This window comes from Lathyrus oleraceus, chromosome 5, assembly GCF_024323335.1.
Source record: "Lathyrus oleraceus cultivar Zhongwan6 chromosome 5, CAAS_Psat_ZW6_1.0, whole genome shotgun sequence".
Lineage (NCBI taxonomy): Eukaryota > Viridiplantae > Streptophyta > Magnoliopsida > Fabales > Fabaceae > Lathyrus > Lathyrus oleraceus.
The window spans coordinates 521,842,895-521,867,302 of record NC_066583.1 but is presented as its reverse complement, the minus strand read 5'-3'; the positions used below and the strand labels follow the sequence as shown (position 1 = coordinate 521,867,302).

At 33.7% G+C, this 24,408-nt stretch overlaps 1 protein-coding gene across 1 annotated transcript in view; it reads right to left on the bottom strand.

Annotated features, from left to right (window-relative positions):
• Positions 1-24,408, bottom strand: part of LOC127081775 (uncharacterized) — a 142,694-nt gene that overhangs the window by 60,729 nt on the left and 57,557 nt on the right. Inside the window, exon 3 of the mRNA XM_051021992.1 lies at positions 12,281-12,625. Coding sequence (XP_050877949.1) covers positions 12,281-12,625 — 345 coding nt within the window. The remainder of the gene's footprint in view (positions 1-12,280; positions 12,626-24,408) is intronic.

The following is a 24,408-nucleotide window of genomic DNA, read 5'->3' as shown; positions in this document are numbered from 1 at the left end:
TATAATTTAATTAAATTGAGTCCTAGAATGTGATATTATTTCATGTTATCAGGTATTCATACCGAAGTGGCATTCAGGCCAGTTTTCCGATGTTCAGATCGAAGAAGTTTCTGACGTTCAGGTCGACGCAACTTGTGGCATTCAGGCCAAGTTTCCGGTATTCAGACCGAAGTGGCATTCAGGCCAGTTTCCCGGTGTTCAGACCGATGTTTGATAATCAAGTATTGTCCGATGCTTAGATCGAAGTCATTTCCAGTATTCAGATTGATGAGCGGCATTCGAGCCATGGTTATTTCTGTGTTACCATTTATTTTGGTATTCAGACTAACATTCCTTGTTTCGGTGTTCAGACCGACTCTCACCATACCAGACGGATTCTTTTTCAAGACCACCTCTTGGCCGATTCTGACAGGCATTGTTACTTCATTTTTTCACTTCAGTGTAAATTTTCGGGCTTTTTTCGTATTCAATCACTTGATACATCGAAAGTGCGAAAGCCGTTGCTATCTTCCTTTCGGGTTTCCAGTTGATTGAATAGGGGCAGCTGTAATACCCCAAAATTTACCCTTCATTTTTCCTGGAAGCATGGGATTATGTTTCACACTTCATTAGCATCATATTAGGTCATACTCATTGCATACTGCATTAGTGACATGGAGATCAGGTTTTGATCGATCACTCCTTAATAGAAGGAGCCCACACAAAGCAAGATTGAGAATTGGACTTTATTTTCTAAGTATACAAGTCTCAAGGGTCTCAGGGGGGTCCAAGTATCTTATTATGGTCCCCAATTCATCAGTGAAAGATTCAGAGCTATCAGAGTGTTCATCTGGACTTAATCAGGAAATTAGGGTTTCATGGTTACCTGCAATAGGTAATGTTTGGTTGGAAGTAGAGGAGCTCATCCATGTCATGATTAGAGAGGCATCTTGGCCTAAGAAGATTCACAATTATCTCAGAAAGATCCATTGGCAATCAGTGCAATCAGTTCTTGATCATTTTGCCCTAAAACTAGGGTTTGGTATAAAATCAGTTTATTTCTGATTCTTTGGGTGAAACTCTTTTCCATGGCCCTCCATATGTCCACAAGGGTCTAAATACAAAAAATCAGCTCTTTATTTGAGCTAGAAGTGCTTCAATTGATCAATGGAATCGGGAATCAGACAATTTGGGAAAAGTCAACTATGGGGCCAGAAAAGTCAACTCTTGACATTTTGAGAGTGGAATCTCAAAATCTATGCCTAGGGAATCATACATGTGAAATTTTATCAAGGTTGGATCATGGATTCATCATTTAATCAGGAATTGGAAAAGTTACTTAAATTGGAAATGGTTGACTTTCCATTTAGGACAAGTTTTCATGATCGTTGCACTCACTTTAAGCCCATTTTGCATCAAGATAAAAGCTCCATTTGAAAATTTCTCCAACATGAAAGTTGTTCCTCTTGTTCCAAGCTTTCTAGAGATATAAAGTTTGCTCCATTTGGATTAGAATTGAGAAAGTTATGCTTAGTCAAAGTGAGACACTTTTTTAGGACACTTAGAAAAATTTCTAAGTCCAAAATCTTCAAAATTTGTCAAGACTTCTTGGCCAGTTTTCTTGCACTTCAAGGAATTATTTGAAAATAATTTCTTAACAACAATTGTACCTTGCCATGTCCTCTTTCACATCCTTTTGGAATCATCTCATTTGGATCCATGGTTTGAGAGATACATTCATTTAAAGTGGGCACCATGACTTGATTTTCTAGGCAGATTTTGGGTATGGCTGGCCCAATCTGATTTTCTAAGCATGCTGCACAAACCAGTCACGTTTTTGACCTCTTTTGGCCATGCATTAGACATCCATTCACTTAAGTTTGACCCAAAATAACAACATTTTACACCTCACTTCACACTTTTATTCTTATGGATAAATCACTTATTAAAAAGCCCATGAGAACACCTAATTCACCCTATTTAAGAAGCTGAAACCCTAACCCTAAAGGAGCATTGGAATTTCGTGGCAAGGAGGCAAAGCTTCATCACATATCAGATTCCATTCCACTTCTATTTTCCATTAGGTAATCATCTCTTCCATGACCATGTTTTGATATATCTACGCTTGCTTACCATGTTCATCACCATTAATCCTTCCATTTTCATATTTCTTTTTCTTATTTAAAATATTTTCTTCGTCCATAAAATTACCCAAAAATATTTTTCACTTTTCTTAACGTTTTACTTAATTTTATATAATTTTTATTTTCGTATTTTTTTAATATTAATATTTTATTTTAATTATTTATTCTAAATGATCCATTTTAACACACTTTTTTTATTGATTTTATTTTTATGACTTAAAATTATTGTTAGCATTTGATTTTTGGTATGAAGGTTGACCACTGTCTCATGGTCAACCTGACCTTTTCTTGGATTTTTATTTCACATTTTCAATTTATTTTGGATTTATGTTTAACCTAGTTTGGTTGGTGGACTTTTAATTTGATTTCTGTTTTATTTTAATTAATTCATGTACCAATTTTCATTATTTTTAAAATATTTTTGGGGGATGATGATGTACTGACCCCACTTTATTTAGTTTAAATTTTCATAATTTTCTTGATTAATTTACTATTTATTCTTGATTTATTTCTAACCTAGTCTTATTAATTGACTTTTGGTTTGACCTATGTTTTGTTTTAATTAATTCACGTGCCAATTTTCATTATTTTTAAAATATTTTTGGGGGATGATGATGTCCTGACCCCACCTTATTTAGTTTAATTTTTAATAATTTTCTTGATTAATTTACTATTTATTCTTGATTTATTTCTAACCTAGTCTTATTAATTGACTTTTGGTTTGACCTATGTTTTGTTTTAATTAATTCACGTGCCAATTTTCATTATTTTTAAAATCTTTTTGGGGGATGATGATGTCCTGACCCCTCCTTATTTAGTTTAATTTTTCATAACTTTCTTGATTAATTTGCTATTTATTTGTTATTTTTTAAGTTGACTTGAATTTTCAGTTGACTTCTTTATGATCGATGTTTGACTTAGGGGTTGCTTATGGCAATTGAAGACATCTTTCGATACTCCCTTTTTCATCTCATATGCCATGTATTAGAGGCCTTTTACCTTGATTTTATTTGGTCGTTACCTCATTTCCTGATTAAATTATTCAGTGGACCCTTCGTGTGCATATTTTCATCTATTTGATTCATCTGTTATCTTTTATACTTGTTTCTCTCATTCATGCTTTCTATTGCTTGATTATTTAACATGTTCATAATCCCATGCATTGTTTAAATGCTCCATTATTTGATTCTTTGGTTTGGTTATATATTGTTTATTTATCCGATCTGATTGATAACTGTTGCCTACTTGTATGATGTATGAGGCATATATTCTTATTGTTTGTTTGCCATGAACAATCCCCATTCATAACAAATGTACCCCTCTCCCATAAAGTGTACAATATATATTTCTTTACTTCTTTAGTCACCTGTTAATACAAGAATTAAAACGAACATCCGATAACCATTTCAAAATAAGATCAAAAGCTCGATCCAACGTCGAGTAATCATTTTCAAAACTTAACAGAACCAGCACGCATTCATCCATCCTCTTGTAAGTCGATTGCCTCAGGCATCTCCATCTACCTGTAAGTCGATTGCCTCCGGCATCGCCATCTACCCTTATCCGTAACTCCTCTCTGCGCTCCATCCGTCGACTCTTGTTCCGTTTAGGTAGCACCCATTAGGTAGAACCCTTTGTATGATAACATAGGTAGAATTCCCTTATTCTTTGCATGCTAACATTAGGTAGATGTTCCCCTTTGTAAATCCTAACACATAGGTCCATATTGCATGACAACTCTAGAGCAGAGCTTCCCCACTTTTAGACCTTCCGTGCGTCTCCGATCTTGTGGCATGTCAGTTCGTTCTGTTGCAAGGAGGTAACTGCCTAAGACTCGATTCAGCGAGCTGCGACACCTACTGCTAGGATGTTGAACACACTGCCCACCCTCCTTTGACACACCTGGTGTCCTCTTTTGTAAGTCCATGTTCAGATGGCAATCCTTAACCCCTAGTTAGCCGAACTACATTTTGCTCTGATTCTCATTCCAGATGAGATACGTAGGCATAAGACGCGACGTCTTACCGAGCGCACTTCTCTTTAACCCATAGGTAGCCGAGCTACGAAGACTCTGATTCTCATACTCAGATGAGATACGTAGGCAGTGGATGCGACATCCTTGCGAGTCATTTTCTTTTAACCTTCCTTTTAGTAAATAGTACTTTAGATATACCTACACCCTTTAGACTAGAACAACACTTATGAAAAGGGATCCCTAGGAGTACCTAGGATGTTTTGGGTGCTTAAAACCTTCCCATTGCATAACTAACCCCCTTACCCAGATCTCTGACATTTTTACTAGTTTTTGATTCGATAAAACTTTTAGGTTTTTGTTCGCTTTCTAACCATTCCTTTGGATAAATAGAAGTGCGGTGGTGACTCGACCTGTATGGTTTACCTGGGATTTAGTCAATATCTCTAATGGTAACGAATACCCCGCTACAGTATGTAATATAGGTTTAAACTAAAATATAGGAAAACAATTGAATAAAATGTTTTCCCCTTGTGGCGGCCAACCAGTTATGAAAATAATAAAAATACAGAAGTTGGGGATCGAACCCATGTGAAGAGAACTTTACCCCTTGGTTATTTCAAAACCAAGGGGTAATGTGACAAGTTTTTATGATGACCTTCTTTACCTCGCCTATGTAAGTAAGGTCAAATCCCCTCATCGATCGAGGTTATATGTGTTTTTTGTTATAGTGATACTTACGCATGGTAAAACGATCCCACGTAACAATCTTTATTCTCACTAACCAACTTATTTGTATATACATATTGATAGTGTTTACTGCATTCCCTTGAAATTGAATGTTCAATGGATCTAAGAAACCATAATTTTTCAATTTCCTTTCAACATACATCCCATGCATGGATCTAATTAAAAGTTAATGCAAAAGTCAAATATTTATGTTAAATTATGAGAGCAATGAATATGAAATGGAATCATAGTAAAAATTAAACTTACGAGAACCACAATTGTAGTATGGGTATGTTTGACCAATCATTTTCCTTCAAAAATTTCAAAAGACAACTCTTATGAAGTATAATAAGTTATTTTGGTTCATGTTTTAGTTTAAAGTCACATATGTTTGGAATCTCCTCTATCATCCTTGATAGTCTCTTTATGTTATCTAGTTGAGGTGGCGTGGTTTCAATATTGTGATACGGGGTAGAAAAACTATCTTTCGTGTTTACACCACCCATTAAAATATTTCTCAACTACTTTCTCATGTATGTAAGACTATTCTGGAATTGGGTGGTTGAGTACGCTCATTTATTTCAATTTATGCATCATAAAAATAACCAAAATATAATGCAAAAATTAAAATACACAAACAATAACAACAACGTACAACATAGTTCTTAAAACTTATACGTATACCTCAATCACATCATGTGTATATTTCTCATAGTCTACCTCATCCATACTCTCTCTTTCTCTCCTCCTGGAACCTCTCATACACCTCTTGCAACACCATCCCCCTCTCCTCCTACAACATCCTTTCCTGCTCCTCCAGATGCATCTTCCCACGTTCCTCCCGAGTTGACTTCTCCATTGCTTCATGAGTCCACTTCTCCTGCTCATGTCCTAATACCTCCCCTAACTTTTAATCAAATATCTCTTCAATTTATCTCTTACGATTTACCTCATTAATTGATTGTGATGGTCCAAAATTTAACTTCAAGCCGAAGCCTCTTCCAAGACCACAGACACGTCCAATATGCTCCTCAGTTCCAATCGCTTATACCATGATGTCATAAAGATCTCATGGAACAGAGATACAAACTTTCTATTGTTCCACCAATACATCTTACAACACATATAAATGTTCACCTTTACCAAATTGAATTAACTAAAATAAGTAATGTTGAAAAAGTAGCTACTTACAATCTTTTCAGTCAATTCGTGTGTAGCCTCTTATGTGAGCTCGCCACCTGGTCTTTGAAGTGTCCTCTACCATTTCTCATGGTTTTATGGTGGATTTAGATGTTAGTCAAGGCTTCTAGAAAGATCTCCCAGCTCTAGTTCCTTTTGTTTTATTTTTCATTGTTCATGTTTATCATATCATCCACGAGATAATATATGTGGATAGATATTTCTAGCTCAATTCTCATTTCCCTTTTGACTCTTAGCTAAGAAATCAGGAGAGGTGCGAGACTTTACAAAATCCTTCCCAACTTTATTATCAATATATGAATCCTTCACGTATCGGAGGCATTTCGTTATCTTTTGGATGATTAATGTATTCAAATGTGAGTTGTGTCTTAAAGTCCCTTTAATGCTCACCAACGTATGAAAGTCATTTCTTTTTCAGCACAATATCCTTTAGAATAATAATATGTTTACATAGTAGAGTTGATATTAGTATGAAACCAAAAAAAACTAATGATTATAAATATTTGTAAAGCAAATCATAAAATTCATAAGAAATACCATAATATCGGTCTATATGTTATATTTCTAATCACTATCAATATCGTTTCAATTATATATCAAAATACTCACTTTGTTAAAAAAAAGGTTATATATATATATATATATATATATATATATATATATATATATATATATATATATTATATATATATATATATATATATATATATATATATATATATATATATATATATATATATTATATATATATATATATATATATATATATATATATATATATATATATATATATATTAAAATTAAAATATCTATCACCACAGTTATTTATGCCAACCATTGTGAAAGGAATTATATTTTATCACGATTTTTGAATACGATCGCGGTGAAATTATTTATCCACATATAAGCAAATTAACTCTCGCATCTTGATAGTATCACCGTAACACTCACAATGAAACCCTAACACACATTTTCTCTCTTCTTCTTCATCATTAGCTTTCCTTTCCTCAATATTATCCTTCATACATAAATGTATTCTTCTTTATCCTATTCTCTCATTTTCGTGTATGTTGTTGTAATATTTCACATGATTTTCACATGGTTTTCTTCTTGTTCCTGTATTTATGATTTTTTTTTTATTCTTGTATGTTTTATGTTATTGCATGTTGTATGTTATTTTGAAACAAGGTTTCTCTTCTTGTTCAGATTTTAGATCCTTCTCTCTGATTTCAGATCCTTCTCTAAACATGAAAAGGGGGAACAAACTTATTCGCGAGTTTGAGGCTTCAAAGGAGGTTATTGATATGGTGGAGTTATGGTTGAACAAATCCAAGGAAACTGAAATTGTTAGGGATCACATTAGTGTTATTGAACCGTCTAGTGGAACAAGCTATAAGAAGACTCTTTTCAAGAATCTAAATCCTAAAAAGATAAAAAAGGTAGAGGCTATTGTGAAGTACTTAATGAATTTGGATGCAACTGATTCCGAATCAGATGAAGACCTTGAGAAACTTTTTTTGGATTAAAAAGTAATGCTAGTTATATTAGTGTTGTTATTATGTATTGATAAACTTTTGTTGGATTACAATGTAATGCTAGTTTATTTTAACATGCTGTTTTTTTCATGATTTTTGTAGGATTATAATTTATTTGTGTTGCTTTGAAGAAAAAAATACAAGAGAGAATGAAGGTGAAATGAAAGATGCAAACTTCTGTGATAGACCTACAATGACATCCATTCAAATTTATCACACAAGTTTGTAGTTTTCTCCTCAGTTTCATCCTCCTTTCATTTTACAAGTTTGTCTTAATTTTCCAGGAACGGTTAGTTATCAAGTTCTCCTAATATATGTTAATTAATTGATGTTTTTGTTAATAAATGTTGTTAGTGAGTTTGTTATATCATATGTGATTGCTTATTTCACTAACTCCACATTCAACTTGCATTCACTTAAACAAGTTTTTGAGATAATAATCAAAAACATTAAATTATTCTTGAAAAACAACTTAGACGATCCAATGTTTTTCGAATTGCATGCATCTTGTAGTTCATGATTTTCTCTTTAGCCCATAGAATTTGATTCAATGCTATAAATTCTTCAAAACAATGATGATAAATGGATGTCAAACTGAGTCTTTCACACAAAATTTGATGTTTGCAAAATAAACTAGAAAGAAAAAAGAGGAAATCAATTTTTGTGTGACAGACATAACAACAGACGTGAAACCGTTATTATATGTGTTTCGCAACCGTCATTATTTGTGTTTTCCGTAGTAGTGTTCAAAGTCACATCACACAACATTTCCTCCAAAATTATTTAGAACATAAAAACATACTAACTAGAAATATGCAGTACAGAGAGACCATAAAACCATACTAACTATAAACATACACAATAATTAAGTAATATGACAATGTTTATTTCTAACACAAATTTAAACATAAAGTTACTATTTCTAACACATTGCATGAACATGATTAATATCAAAACAACAAGTTATGTTGAAATATTTCAAAAAGAAACAATATATATGGAAGAGTTACATACATCTCAGTAGTATTAATTACAAGGGTGATAAAGGCCAACACAGATAAATGCTAATTGATATCCAACATGATAAGTTTGAAATAGTTATGAAAGTTCAAAAGCTGACGAGGAAAATATATGTGTTCTCTGATTTTCTACATACGCAAGCGATAAGAATTTACGCTTTTTTCCACATTGAAAAAGAGAGAAGTTCAAATGGATAAAAGAATGTGTAGAATCCTTTTGAATTTGAAAATATTCTTGAAATCTCCCTCGATATTAATCAACCCAAGGGAGGGGATCTTTTATTCCTATACTTATTATTAACTAATAATGCCATGAGTTTTGTGTTAGTTCAGCAATTAGATGGTGATGAAAAGTTTATTTAGTTTGTAAGCAAAGTCTTTAAAGGATATGAACTAAGGTATCCGAAGTAGAAAGGTTGGCCTTGTCAATAATTACAACGACAATGAAACTAAGATCCTATTATGATAAATAAAAAGTTATTATTCGAATTCAAGGTCAGTAACAAACAGGTGGAATATGAAGCTTTAATTAAAATAATAACTTTAAAAATTGAAATGGACACATCCAAACTACGAGCAAGAAAATATTCTCAAATTGTAACTAGTTAAATCGCCGATGAATACCAAACTAAAAAGTCCCAACTAGTGAAGCATCTCCAAAATATTCAAGAGCTAGAGAAGAATTTCATTTCTTCTAAGTAACTTACGTAGCTATGGAAGAAAATTCCAAAGTCAGTATTAAATCAAAACTCGTCATCACAAAGAAGTCAATCCACAAGAAAACGACAATACAAGAAATGATGCTCGCCTCCCACACATAAACCATAATCGTCAACGTCATAGGTACAATCGATGTCATAAAGTTATCTACAATATGTATTATGGTTACATGTAATATATGTAAGATGGGGAAAAGTATACCAATGTTGATATGCTTAAGACGTAGCAAAATTGCCCAACACTAATGGAAATGCGCAAATATGTATGCAAGGGTCACATTGGAGGAAGAACTTTGGCCAAATATGTTGAGAGACATCGACGACTATGTAAATAGGTATGACAAGTGCCAACGATACTCAAACATACACTAAACCCCCGCCGAGGTACTCCATTCAGTAACCTCTCCATGGTCATTTTAGTATTGGGGAATGGATATTCTAGGACCATTTCCCCTAGCATCGAGGAAGTTAAAATTCTTGCATGTAACGATGAACTACTTCACTAAATAGATTGAAGCAGAAGCAATGCCAAAGATCACGATGGGAATAATGGGGGGCTTCTACTGAAAACGAATAATCTACAAATTCAGTTTACCAAATTGCATCATATTTCAATCATCTAGAAGTTAGAATCAATTTAGTCTTAATTAAACACCCACAAGTCAATGTCCAAGCCGAATCCTCCAACAAAGTTATCCTCTATGAGGTCAAGAAAAATCTTGACAAATTAAAAGGAGTATGTCGTGAACACCTATGCGGGGTATCCCTATTTTTAATTTTCCACTCAAATTACTAAATTTCAATCATTTATTTTAAATCTCACACATATTCATTAAGATATATTGAAAGATCTCGTCTATAAAAATCATTGGTATTATGGTCATATCATACAGGTACCACACACTTCTATAAATAAAACATTATTTAAGATAGTGTATGGTTCAGGCGCCATGCTACCCGTAGAAATATACACGCCCACCTACCGACGTGAACATTTCAATAAATAAGGTGTAACACTCACGGAGTTAGTTTGCCATATTCTCTTACCAACATGTTTTCTAACCCCATATTTTGTTACTAATATCTGTGAGTAATGCAACTTATTATGTTTACTTGTTTTTTATGAATCCGTTAAAGAGAATGATACATGTCTTAAATGCGCGACAAATAAACTTGTAAAGCACGTGAAATAGCCCATATCCAAGAGTTTACATCAAAACAAAGATCTGTAAGGAGATACAATTCTCAAGTTATACACCACGAGAAATGAAGTAGGGTGTCTTAGTGATCAAACAAGTGGTAGAACTTAATAGGATTCGTAAATTCTTTCCTATGTCGTAATTTCCTTACAGAGTATGTGAGAAGCTATCACTTATAGCCTATAAACTAGAAGACTTGAACGAAGATTTTGTTCCTAGGTCTTGGAACTCGGTGAATTTAAGACATTATTACAATTAACGATTACATTAGAAGCTAATAAAGTGAAGATATAAATCGACATGACTTACTTTTTTGTACATATGGCAGTGAGAGATATTTTAATGAGGCACCCTATTTAATAAATTCGCTTACTCATGAAAAAGAATTACACCCATATGTATAATAAAAACCCATATGCATAATCTCAACCCGCACCAGAAACACCCATATGTATAATAAAAATCCAAACAACTGATACCACTCTTGAAAATGTTAAGCAAAAGTGAGATTTTTTTAATATAACATGTGATCAAACTGAGGAGTACATGGAGTATTTTAAACAAAGGATCATATCAGAGTGTCAAGTGGATGTGGAGGGCTTATCTACCTTTAAGAATTTGTGTCTTAGGTACCTTTCTATCTATCTCTCTTATAACCATCTCTCTCTCTCTCTCTCTCTCTCTCTCTCTCTCTCTCTCTCTCTCTCTCTCTCTCTCTCTCTCTCTCTCTCATCCATCATAAAAAATATACGAAAGTTATGAAAGTTACCAAATAACTTGAATTTGTGTAAGGTGGATTTTGACACATCATATTGTTAATACATATAATCTTTTATTCTATGGTATACATATTTCTTTGTAATCCTTTTTGGTGTTTTAGTCCGATCTTAGATGAGGATAAAGTGAGATTAATGGAGATTGTTCAAATAAGTGAATATACATCAATTAGTTTGACTTCAATTTAACCCAATATGTTATTGCATAGCCTTATGTTTTCCATTACTTCAAAACCACATTTAGACGACACGTTTGACAAAAAATAGCATTTTTTGCTTCTGGAAAGTGTGGTGCACATAGGTTTAAAGTGAGCTAGTGGCAATTGAAGGGCTTTTATAAACATACTTAGTATTTCAATAAAAAAGTTAATATATATATATATATATACAAATTATTATTTGATATTTAATTTTATGATTAAATAATGATAAAAATTAATTCTTTACAAAATAGAATTTGAACACATAAATCACACTTAATATATAATACTAGAATAATTGTATTATAAGGTTTCAAGAGTCTTAACATCTCATCTTCTCAAATGTTTGAGAGTTTGATATCTCTATTCCTTTATTTATTTTAAACACATAAATCACACTTAATATATACTACTAGAATAATTGTATTATAAGGTTTCAAGAGTCTTAACATCTCATCTTCTTAAATGTTTGAGAGTTTGATATCTCTACTCCTTTATTTATTTTAACAGTAAACATGTTGAATTAATAAAACATAACTTCACCTCTAAGGTTTGAAAAATGAAAGAAACACCAACTCAATCTTTATCGAATTAAATTAAGGTTTATTTTAAAAGACAAACATCTAGTTCATAGTAACAATAGCTCATTAAGTACATAAATGAGACCTTACTTAGTACATAGAAATAAGATCTTGCAGTACATAGAAGTTAAAAACATAGGAAGATCATGAAAAGTTTTCGGAATGACATAGACATTGACAAACAAAGATATGAACTAGTTTCGAGTATCTTTTAACCATCCATCAAGGTAAACTTGTTTGGAGTCAGGGGTGGATTTCTCTTTCTCAGCTCGAATATCTTTCAACCATCCATCAAGGTAAACTTGGTTGGAGTCAGATGTGGATTTCACTTTCTCAGCTCGGATATCTTTCAACCATCCATCAAGGTAAACTTGGTTGGAGTCAGATGTGGATTTCACTTTCCCAGCTCGAATATTTTTCAACCATCCATCAAGGTAAACTTGGTTGGAGTCAGAGGGAGATTTTATTTTTTCAACTCGGGTATCTTTCAACCAACCGTCAAGATAAACTTGTTTGGAGTCAGATGGGAATTTTGTTTTCTCAGGTCGGGTATCTTTCAACCATCCATCAAGGTAAACTTGGTTGGAGTCAGTGGTGGATTTTGTTTGCTTTACTCGGGTATCTTTCAACCATCCATCAAGATAAACTTGGTTGGAGTCAGAGGTGGATTTGGCTTTCACAGCTCGGGCATCTTTCAACCATCCATCAAGGTAAACTTGGTTGGAGTTCGAGGTGGATTTTTCTTTTTCTGATCGGGTATCTTTCAACCATCCATCAAGGTAAACTTGGTTGGAGTTAGGCGTGGACTTTGCTTTCTCATATCTGATGTCTTTCAACCATCCATCAAGATAAACTTGGTTGGAGTCATCAGTAGATTTTACTTTCTCAGCTCGAATATCTTTCAACCATCCATCAAGGTAAACTTGGTTGGAGTCAGAGGTGGATTTTGCTTTCTCTGCTCGGGTATCTTTCAACCATCCATCAAGATAAACTTGGTTGGAGTCAGAGGTGGACTTAGCTTTCTCAACTCGGGCATCTTTCAACCATCCATCAAGATAAACTTGGTTGGAGTCTGCGATTGGTTTTGTTTTCTCAGCTCGAGTATCTTTCAACCATCCATCAAGGTATACTTGGTTGGAATCTGGGGAAGATTTTTCTTTCTCAATTCGGGTATCTTTCAACCATCCATCAAGGTAAACTTGGTTGGAGTCAGAGATGGATTTCGCTCTCTCAGATCGGATATCTTTCAGCCATCCATCAAGATAAACTTGGTTAGAGTCATGGGTGAATTTTTGATTCTTCAATGGATTTTTGAGCCAACCATCAAGGTAAGGCTGATCAGCGTGTTTTTCTTCTACATTCTCTTGCTCAAGTTTCATATATCGAGCAGAGCTTCCTTGCCCATTCTACAATACAATTGAATGAAGGGATATTATTGAGTGACATTTGGATGGTAGATTTGATTAAAAAAATGAGACATATTTTATTGCACAGTTAAGACATAATCATTATAGCATATTGATACAAAATTTGAAATAAAAATTAAAGAAAATAAATTTTTTAAATTTCATTACAACAAAAAATTATTATTTTATCAAATCAAATAGAAGCATTTGATTATGAGTGAATGCGATGAATGCAAATATAGATAATGAGAAATGATAGATTACGATCTTTAGGTGATGAAAAATATAAATTTAAGAGATAAGAGCATGCAGTAACTTACAATCAACAAGAGCAGGAGAAAAGGTAGGAGAAACAAAACAACTTTGTGTGTCATTTCTTTTCTGCTATGTTATTGTTGAAAAACTACTTTAGTGTAAAAGATGCATTCAAGTGCAATTGAGTTGGACTATTTATAACTGAATGAGAAGAAAAAGTACAAATAATTGGACTTTAAAATTTTGTTTGGCAAAATTAAAATTTTTGTTTTTTAATATCATGTATTTTTCTTTTTTAATTCGAAGCTCCTAAATTAAAATATTTTAGCCCTTCTTTTCTACTAAAAAATAAATAAATAATTTAGAATGACTACTAGAATTAAATTACTATTTTAAAATTAAAAATGATTTTCTAAAAAACTTAAACAAACATATTAAAATAATCAAAGTGGTTATCTGAAAAATTACTTCAGATAATATAAAATTTTCTTTTAATTTGATGATGAAGTGATAATAATTATCATAATCTTATACACAAAATTATGAACTCAGACTATTCATATTTTTATTTTAAAATTAGTTAAGCTACTTTAATAGTTAATTTGATTAAATATTATAAATTCAATGAGTTAATGTGATAAAATGTCCAATTAATTGAATTATAATATTATTCAAATATACATGTAATATAATAATAGTGTTGGGATAGAGGAAACCTATGCTATGTAGTCTGTGCTCAGAAGTAGTATGTGGAGTCCACATCCTAGGTTCTTGTATTTTGAGCAAGAAATAAGACCCATTTACTACATAGCCAACAATAAATACAAAATAGTCTTAGGAAAAACACTTAAATACTCTGAAGAGACTTGCATGCTTAAGATGTTCACATGAGTCAAAACAGAAGAAGAAGTTAAAGCATTTTTTGTTTATTCTAATCAAATATTATAAGGTGCAGAAATTATGTGATGGTAAAAACCAAAAGATTGAAGGGTTTGAATTAGTAATAATACAAGGACAGAGATTTTATGATGAAGTAATGCTCCAAGTACTCGTTCCATCTCATAACATATATTATATTTGAAATATAGCATGTTATATTGATATTCAAAATATAATATAATATATTTAAATGTTTAATTTCCTTATAAATATTCATAATGATCCAATCGATATTGAGATTTATGACAAATTTTATAACAAAAATAAAAATGATAACAATAACATTTAAAATTAAAAAATTAAGCATTACAAAATGAATTATTAATTAAAATATCATAATATTTTTATTTAATATTTATTTTCCATTGATAATAAAATAAATATATTTAATCCTTATTAAAACACTATTATTAAAACATTATTGATATTAAATAAAATTTTATTAATTTTAATTTATAAACCATTAATGGAGGTTATATTCTTGCACTATCTTAAGTTGTAATAGTATATTCGTAGAGGATTAGTAAAAAGTGGCTTAGAAAATTCGCTAATGAATGATTCGGGCTCTTCTTCAAATAAGATATTTGGAAGAAAAAATCCAAACAATTTTATTTCAAAAAGTGGCCAACCAAAAAAAATATTGTTCTAAATCTTTACAAAAATTAAAGTAGTGTCGGATAGGATCTATACTATGTAATCTGCTAAGAAGTAGGTGGAGTCCACATTCTTGGATTTTGTTCACTGTGCATCATGATGTTGTTTATGATAAGCTTATGAATCTTCTGCTACAATTTCTAGGATTTCACAATAAATACAAAATAGTTTCACAAGAAACACTTATTTTTGATTAGATGAATTGCATGCTTATGTAGTTATCTGATATGATAAGATAATACTATTTGAGCTATGGACGATTTTTATATAGTAAGGAAGATTAGAATTTATGGTTGAGTTTATTTATGGTGGATGTATCTTATAGAGAAATACATTAAGAACTTTTACAGGGTATATAAATAATCATCATCATCAGAAAGCTTCGATCATTGAACAGTACATCACAGAAGAAGCTATTGCGTTTTGTACAAACTATTTGTCAATAGCGAACTATATAGGAATTCTCGAGTATCATCATGATGGAAGATATGATGGTAGAGGTATTCAAGATTTAAATGTCAAGACATTTGACCAAGATGTAGTTATTCAATCACGTTTGTATATATTGAATAACATTTGAGAAATTCAACCTTACTTGACCATTCACAAAAATCTTATCAAGAAAAAATTCCCCCGAATGAATGAAAAATATTGTTGATAAAGCATAACAAAACTTTTATAACTTAGTTTAATGAAAGAGTTTCTAAAGAGAGTAGTGCATCAAAGACAATTAAGTGGATGCCACATATGCCTAAGTTTATTGTAATAACTTCAGTGCATACGAAATTACTAAATATTAATTCTATACAAATCAAAGAATGATCGTAGTATCTTGCAAAATAGTGGGATTATGGTTGAAGATGAATCTATGTACTTCTCTAGTTCGAGAGATAAGAATCTCGTACATTGCATCTAGAGTGTACTTCAGGGTCACTTAAGAGACTATGGAGATTTATTATGTTACTTTTAAAGTTCTTTTATTTAAGTGCAAGTGGATGGATAGTAACATCAGTGTAGAAATCGGTGAATTAGGATTCACACAAGTTGACCTTTGAAAGGCAACTTATATGAACGAACCATTCACCATGGCATCCCAAGAAAAACAAGTTTTTTATATCAATAATCCTTCGAACACAAGATGGTCAATTTTTATACAATGAAAATATATTCTAAATAGTGATGAAAATCAAGACTTAAATTTTGGCAGCCCCTCTTTCATAACACATGTACATCTCTCATTTGAAGAAATTGATTATGATGATGATGATGTGCATGTATGATCATCAAGAAGGGATATGAGAAAACTAGTACGTAAATATTTTATACCACTTAGTAATTATGTATTTACTAATTTAGCTTTTTATATTCTTTTTACTAAAGATTTAAAGTTGTTGTTATTGATGATCTTAATAGGTTTTGAATGTGATTTAAATTATAAGTGCTTAACGACCGGTGATAAATTACATAAGATAACTTTTGGACAACCTATAAGACATTGCACTTTGGTTATTGCTTTTGTTGGTTAATCATTTTTTTTAGTTTTAATTTGTTGTAAAATTATATGGTGTACATGTGCCATTTATGCTTTACAAATGGTGTAAAGAATGAATATTTTTGGTACAATGTATCTGTTTGAGAAATGAGCAAAAGGTACAATTTGTGTGTAATATAGGTTTAAACTAAAATATAGGAAAACAATTGAATAAAATGTTTTCCCCTTGTGGCGGCCATCCAATTATGAAAATAATAAAAATACAGAAGTTGGGGATCGAACCCATGTGAAGAAAACTTTACCCCTTGGTTATTTCAAAACCAAGGGGTAATGTGGCAAGATTTTGTGATGCCCTTCTTTACCTCGCCTATGTAAGTAAGGTCAAATCCCCTCAGCGATCAAGGTTATATGTGTTTTTTGTTGTAGTGATACTTACGCATGGTAAAACGATCCCATGTAACAATCTTTATTCTCACTAACCAACTTACTTGTATATACATATTCATAGTGTTTACTGCATTCCCTTGAAGTTGAATGTTCAATGGATCTAAGAAACGATAATTTTTCAATATCCTTTCAACATACATCCCATGCATGGATCTAATTAAAAGTTAATGCAAAAGTCAAATATTTATGTTAAAGTATGAGAGCAATGAATATGAATTGGAATCATAGTAAAAATTAAACTTACGAGAACCACAATTGTAGTATGGGTATGTTTGACCAATCATTTTCCTTCAAAAATTTCACAAGACAACTCTTATGAAGTATAACAGGTTGTTTTGGTTCATGTTTTAGTATAAAGTCACATATGTTTGGAATCTCCTCTATCATCCTTGATAGTCTCTTTATGTTATCTAGTTGAGGTGACGTGGTTTCAATATTGTGATACGGGGTAGAACAACTATCTTTCGTGCTTGCACCACCCATTAAAATATTTCTCAACTACTTTCTCATGAATGTCAGACTATTCTGGAATTGGATGGTTGAGTACGCTCATTTATTTCAATTTATGCATCATAAAAATAACCAAAATATAATGGAAAATTAAAATACACAAACAATAACAACAACATACAACATAGTTTTTAAAACTTATATGTATACCTCAATCACATCATGTGTATATTTCTCATAGTCTACCTCATCCATACTCTCTCTCTCTCTCCTCCTGGAACCTCTCATACACCTCTTGCAACACCATCTCCCTCTCCTCCTACAACATCCTTTCCTGCTCCTCCAGATGCACCTTCCCACGTTCCTCTCGAGTTGACTTCTCCATTGCTTCCTGGGTCCACTTCTCCCGCTCATGTCCTAATACCTCCCCTAACTTTTAATCAAATATCTCTTCAATTTATCTCTTACGATTTACCTCATTAATTGATTGTGATGGTCCAAAATGTAACTTCAAGCCGAAGCCTCTTCCAAGACCACAAACACGTCCAATATGCTCCTCAGTTCCAATCGCTTATACCATGATGTCATAACGATCTCATGGAACAGAGATACAAACTTTCTATTGTTCCACCAGTACATCTTACAACATATATAAATGTTCACCTTTACCAAATTGAATTAACTAAAATAAGTAATGTTGAAAAAGTATCTACTTACAATCTTTTTAGTCAATTCGTGTGTAGCCTCTTATGTGAACTCGCCACCTGATCTTTGAAGTATCCTCTACCATTTCTCATGGTTTTATGGTGGATATAGATGTTAGTCAAGGCTTCTAGAAAGATCTCACAGCTCTAGTTCCTTTTGTTTTATTTTTCATTGTTCATGTTTATCATATCATCCACGAGATAATATATGTGGATAGATATTTCTAGCTCAATTCTCATTTCCCCTTTGACTCTTAGCTAAGAAATCAGGAGAGGTGCGAGACTTTACAAAATCCTCCCCAACTTTATTATCAATATATGAATCTTTCACGTATCGGAGGCATTTCGTTATCTTTTGGATGATTAATGTATTCAAATGTGAGTTGTGTCTTAAAGTCCCTTTAATGCTCACCAACGTATGAAAGTCATTTCTTTTTCAGCACAATATCCTCTAGAATAATAAATAAATCCTATGTTTACATAATAGAGTTGATATTAGTATGAAACCAAAAAAAACTAATGATTATAAATATTTGTAAAGCAAATCGTAAAATTCATAATAAATACCATAATATCGGTCTATATGTTATATTTCAAATCACTATCTGTAAGACCCCAATTTTGTCCCTAAGATCCCTCATGGCATCATAACATTGCATTTGTATTGCCTCAAGGATCATAAGCATCTTGGTTCCCTTTGCCTTTGGGTGGGACCTTTTGTGAGTGGTTTGAGATCACCAAGCATGATTGAATTGTATATCATTGCTTTTCTCATTTTTGTTTACTAACCAAAAACACAAAAATATGTCACTAACATCTTTTGTTTGTAGCTTGAGCAATCACAAGGTCAAAAGCTTCAAGGAGATAATTGGTACAAAGATATGGCCAAGAGGAGATGATAGCAAGCATGGTAATGGTTCCCAAAGCTCTCTGTAGCACCTCAAATTTGCACCTCCTATTTGTATATACATTTCATTTTTAGGTCAATAACCATTGCATTAGCATTGCATAGTCCATTACATTGCATCAGTCAAGACTGGTTAGGAGATTCAACTGTGCAAGGCAACAAGAGCATTTTCCATGAGATCAAAGCCCTAGGGTTGATACAATGAGTTCATATGATTCAAGGATCATTTTGAAGTGATTTGGCCAAGTGTTGAAGGCTCAGAGCTCATCAGTCCATGTGCAAATCATCTGAGGCCCACAAAAGTCAACAGAAGTCAACTGCACAGTCAATTGTGAATTTGGAGGTGGGAAGTGGTTAGAGATGCTTCATTCATGTTCAAACGAGTCTCATTTGACATTTCAAACATCAACATTGAAAAATTTGAAGTCAGATCAAGACTTTCCAAAAATAGCAGGTGACCTGTAATTTGAACTTTCCAAAAATGGAAAGATTTTGGACCAACTTCAACTCAAGATTACATCATCAAGAAAGATTCAAATGAAATTTTGTCCAACATGAAAGTTGAATATCTTTCTCTCCCATTTCCAAAAAGTCCAAGATCATGGATTTCTCATGTGTGGTTGAGGAGTTATGGTCCAATCATGGCAAAGTGTGTTTCAAACTTCAAATGGACATAACTTTCAAACCAAAACTCCAAATTGAGTGGTTCTTTTTGCACTTTGATCCTTATAACATGTATTTTCCAAGCATATCATCACATGGCATAAAATCTCATTGCATGGCCTTTGGTTCATTCATGAAGATTTTGGGAGGAAATTGCATAAAATCATTTTTGTGGAACATATGCATATCAAATCAATTCAAAAGCTTGCAAGGGATGTTTTTAAGGCATTTTGAGCCAAGAACATGTACTGTTCACGTGCATGGGGGTGCATGAAGGGAGAATTTCATTTTTGCACAAACACCTTCCAACTCACTAATCACACTTGCATTTGGTTTAAGTTGTTGTTAAACATGATTAGCATGAGGTATAAGTACTTAATCATAATTGTTTTGATCAGAATCCTCAATTTCAGATCTAGAATCAAAATTCTCCAAAAATTCTCTCTCAAACTTTTGCCAAATTTCTTCAAGCAAGAACACTTTCTATTGCAGAATTCATCATCATGAAGTGCTGTTGAGTAGAGTTGGACAAGAATTCAAGAGGAATCGTGGCATATTGAGCTAGGATAGAAGCTTGAAGCATCCATAGCAGTTGAAGATTGAGCTGGTTTTGTGCATCAGTGAGCTTCCATTTCATCATCATTCATCTCACAAGCATCATAGGAGAAGATCTGAAGCGTGGCAAGGCTTGGAAACACGTGAATCCAATTCTGTTCTTCAACAGGTCAGTTTTTCGACCTCCTTAATTCTCCAATTCATTATGCTTATTGTGTAGATCCTTGAATGGTGGTAATTCTGGTACAAATTTGGAATGATTTGGTGCGATATTCACAAAGATACATGCATTTCAAGTTTTGATGTTGATTTTGATTCTCTTCGATCCGTGTTTATCTTGATGTTTTTGCATGAATTGTAGTTTGATTCTTAATGTATGTGGCATGACGAGTTGAATGGTGTGAGTTTTGTTGAATTCTGGAACATTTGGTTGGAATCTGGAAAATTGCATGAAGATCTTCATGATCTTCATCGTGCTTGCATGAAGATTTATACATTTCCAGTTTTGCTACGGATTTAGCTACGAGTTCATGCGTATTTGCTACGAAAATTCAAATCCATGCATAGCGCGCGTTTAGGGTTTGAATGCTGAAACACAGTCGTTTTGGCTGTTAGCGCGCGTTTGGATTCAAATATGCACATGGTTCGAATCCTGGTTGAGAGCCTTTTCCAAATTGCCTTGCATTTTTCCTATTCCTTCATTATTTCATGCTTTATCCATTTTCATTTTTTTTAATTTCTTTCATGAACTTCAAAAATTCACCATAAATTGGAAAATGCACCAAATGACCTCCAATTTTTTGCATTGTGATCCTCGTTCTGTCTACTTTTTTGTGATTATTGAATTGCAAGTTGTGCCTGATAAAAAAAATGATTTGCCCAAGGGAGATTGAACATGTGTTCATTTGTGCTATTGCCTTATTCATTTGATCATAAAATGCTTGTTTCTTATCCAATGCTTCTCAAATTTTGCATGCTATTTCTAGACATGTTGAGTGATGTTTTGGCTTTGGTTTGAGATTTTTCCCATGATCCATCTCTGTTTTATGATTATGCTAAGTTGGTGTGACAATTTGTGTCACACATGTGCTTGTCTTAACTTATGCTATGTGATTGCCATGCCTAATGATGTCCAATGCCTTTGACTTTTTGTGAGATGATCATGTTGTATGTCCTGTTTACTCATGAATTTTTCCAAGATTTTTTGAGTCATTTTTTATTTAATGTGCATTTGTTTCTTCTGGTGTCTCAATGTGATCACGATTTGCATCCCTTGCCATGTTTGGTTCATGAAATGAATTGGGTTAATGATTTTGGTATGGGACATTTTGAGTTTTGTTCTTGATTGAATGAAGTTGATTCATGTTAAATTTCATGTTCTGTTTTGGATTTTTGATCCTCCTTTGACCCTAGGCTTTGACCTAGTGGTTTGGACTCACTGTTTGGATTGTGGATTTCAAGTTCAAAGGCACATTGCCATGAATGGAGTGGCTCGTTCATTTGAGTTTGACTAATTGGTTGATGATTGGCTAACCTTGTGTTGTTTTGTAGGTTGATGTTAGCTCATTTGACTTTGTCTTGTGGCTTGCACATTGTGAACATTGTCTGTCTGTTTGTTATTGCTTGTTGATTGTTTGTCTGTACAGTTGAACTGATTAGTTTAGACTTCTCACAGGTACCTAAGTTGCTTTGAGTTCTTTTGAACTTGCTTTTGCTTTGCTTGGTTGCTTAACCACTGAGGTATATTTTCTCTGACTTCATGTAGTCTGGAAGACCTGTCCTGTTATGTGGGCAGGCACCTGTCTGAAGCCCTCCTTAAGAGGCAATGCTTGTGAATGTTTAAATTTGTGCCAAGCAGGTAAAGACCTCTTAAGAGGCAATTGGCAGATAAAAGGGATGTGCAGTCCATCCCCTACTATTCAGTTGTGTCATTCACCTTGCTCATACACCTTGTGTTGATGCATTGTGGATAATAACCCAAGATCTTTGTTGTGTCAGTCATCTGTGGAGAAGAGTTCCTACATTCTGAACTCCCACACTTTGATTTGTCTGAAGCTCTCCCAGGCCAGGGATAAGAGCTGTGAGGTCTTACCCTCACTTCCTATTTCATTTGCTTCACCCTAACTCTCAATGTTAGGGTTAAGAGCTAACTACCCCCCATTCCAGTTGGCTTGTGTTTCACAGCCTAACCTTGTATGAGCCCAATTGTTTGCATATAGTATGTGTGCTTGCTTTTTGTGCTTGTATGTGCTTGCCTGTGCTGTTTAGGATAGCTTGCTTCCTGTGCAAGTTAGATAGAAACCTTAACATAGGGATTGTATGCATGACAACTTCTAGGCTCGAGTCGTAGTCTCCCTAGTAGTTTGTGTCTCCCTTTGTATCCGGATAGGATAGAAGTTCTTTCCCTGTTAAGGGGAACTACGTCGCCCTGATCCTCATACCAGATGAGGTACGTAGGCAGGAGATGAGCAGATCTCTCCGGGCGCCCTTTTTCTTTTTCAACCCCTGTGTGTGTGTTTGGAGTCTGACGTAAGTCCAGCGATTGGCAGTTGGCTTCCTGTGTCTTGTTTGCTTGTTGGAGTCTGACGTAAGTCCAACGATTGGCAGTTGGTTTCCTGTGTGTGTTTGTTGGTTCGGAGTCTGATGTAAGTCCAGCGATTGGCGTTCGGTTTCCATGTTTGCCTGTTTGTGTGGAGTCTAACGTAAGTCCAGTGATTGGCAGTCGGTTTCCTGTGTGGGTTTTGTTTGGCGTGCGTTAGCCGAGCTACGAGTGCTCTGATTCTTCTCCGGTTAGAGAAGATACGTATGCATAGGATGCGACATCCTAGCGAGCACGTTTCCCTTGTCCCGAACTACGTCGACTCTGATGTCTGTGTCTGACAGACTACGTAGGCCCAGGATGCGATATCCTGTCGAGTCCCGTTTCTTTTGTCTTTCTGTGTTTCCTTCCAGCCTTGTGCAGTTTGTGAGCAGTCTTTAGCAACCTTTCTTCTATTTTTTCTGAGCGTGGATCCCGTCGAGTACGACGGATGCGTAGGGGTGCTAATACCTTCCCTTCGCATAACCGACTCCCGATCCCATCTCTCTCTGGTCGCGAGACCATTCCTTTCCAGGTTTACTTCGAGCGTTTCCTTTCCCTCCTTCGGGATAAATAACGCACGGTGGCAACTCTGTTGTTTCGTTTTCCCGCTGGGTTTTTCGCGTAATGCGACACTCTCCTCCATCAAATATGCCCCCCTATCATCTCAATTCATCATTTTGATCAAAACAAGTCAAAGGGTTTGAGGTTTGCTCCCCAAAGAAACCTTAGTTCATCTATGCACCACAATGCCTTGCCCTTGAAGCAACCTCAACCCATGGTCAAATACAATCAAGGGAAGTTCTTTAATTCTTCATTTCATGCATATTTGAACTTATTTGATTATCCTCAATCATCAATTCATCAAGATATGAGTCATGGACTTGAGAAGTTGATCAGTCAATTCATCTGACTATTTTGAAATGCACTGAGACCTAACTTGTCATGTGTTGGTCAAATGGAGATGATCCTAAAATAAAAAATGTTCTTAAGGACAATATGAACAACTTTCATGTTCATAAAAAATTGATTTGAAGCTTGGAAGGCCATCTCCCATTCCAATACATTATAGGTCATTTTGACTGAAACCCTAATTTTGGGTCAACTTCCCAACGAAATAAATCATTCATTTTTTATGATTTTGAGGTGGTATCAAATGCATTGGAAATCTTAAGATGTCTACTTCAAATGTTATGTTGAACAAAAGTTCAAAATCTCAAAGGAAATACATGTGATAATGCAAGACATTATAGGTCCTTTTGGGCCAAATGCATTAAAAGGCAAAAAAGTCCAACTTCAAGTGCC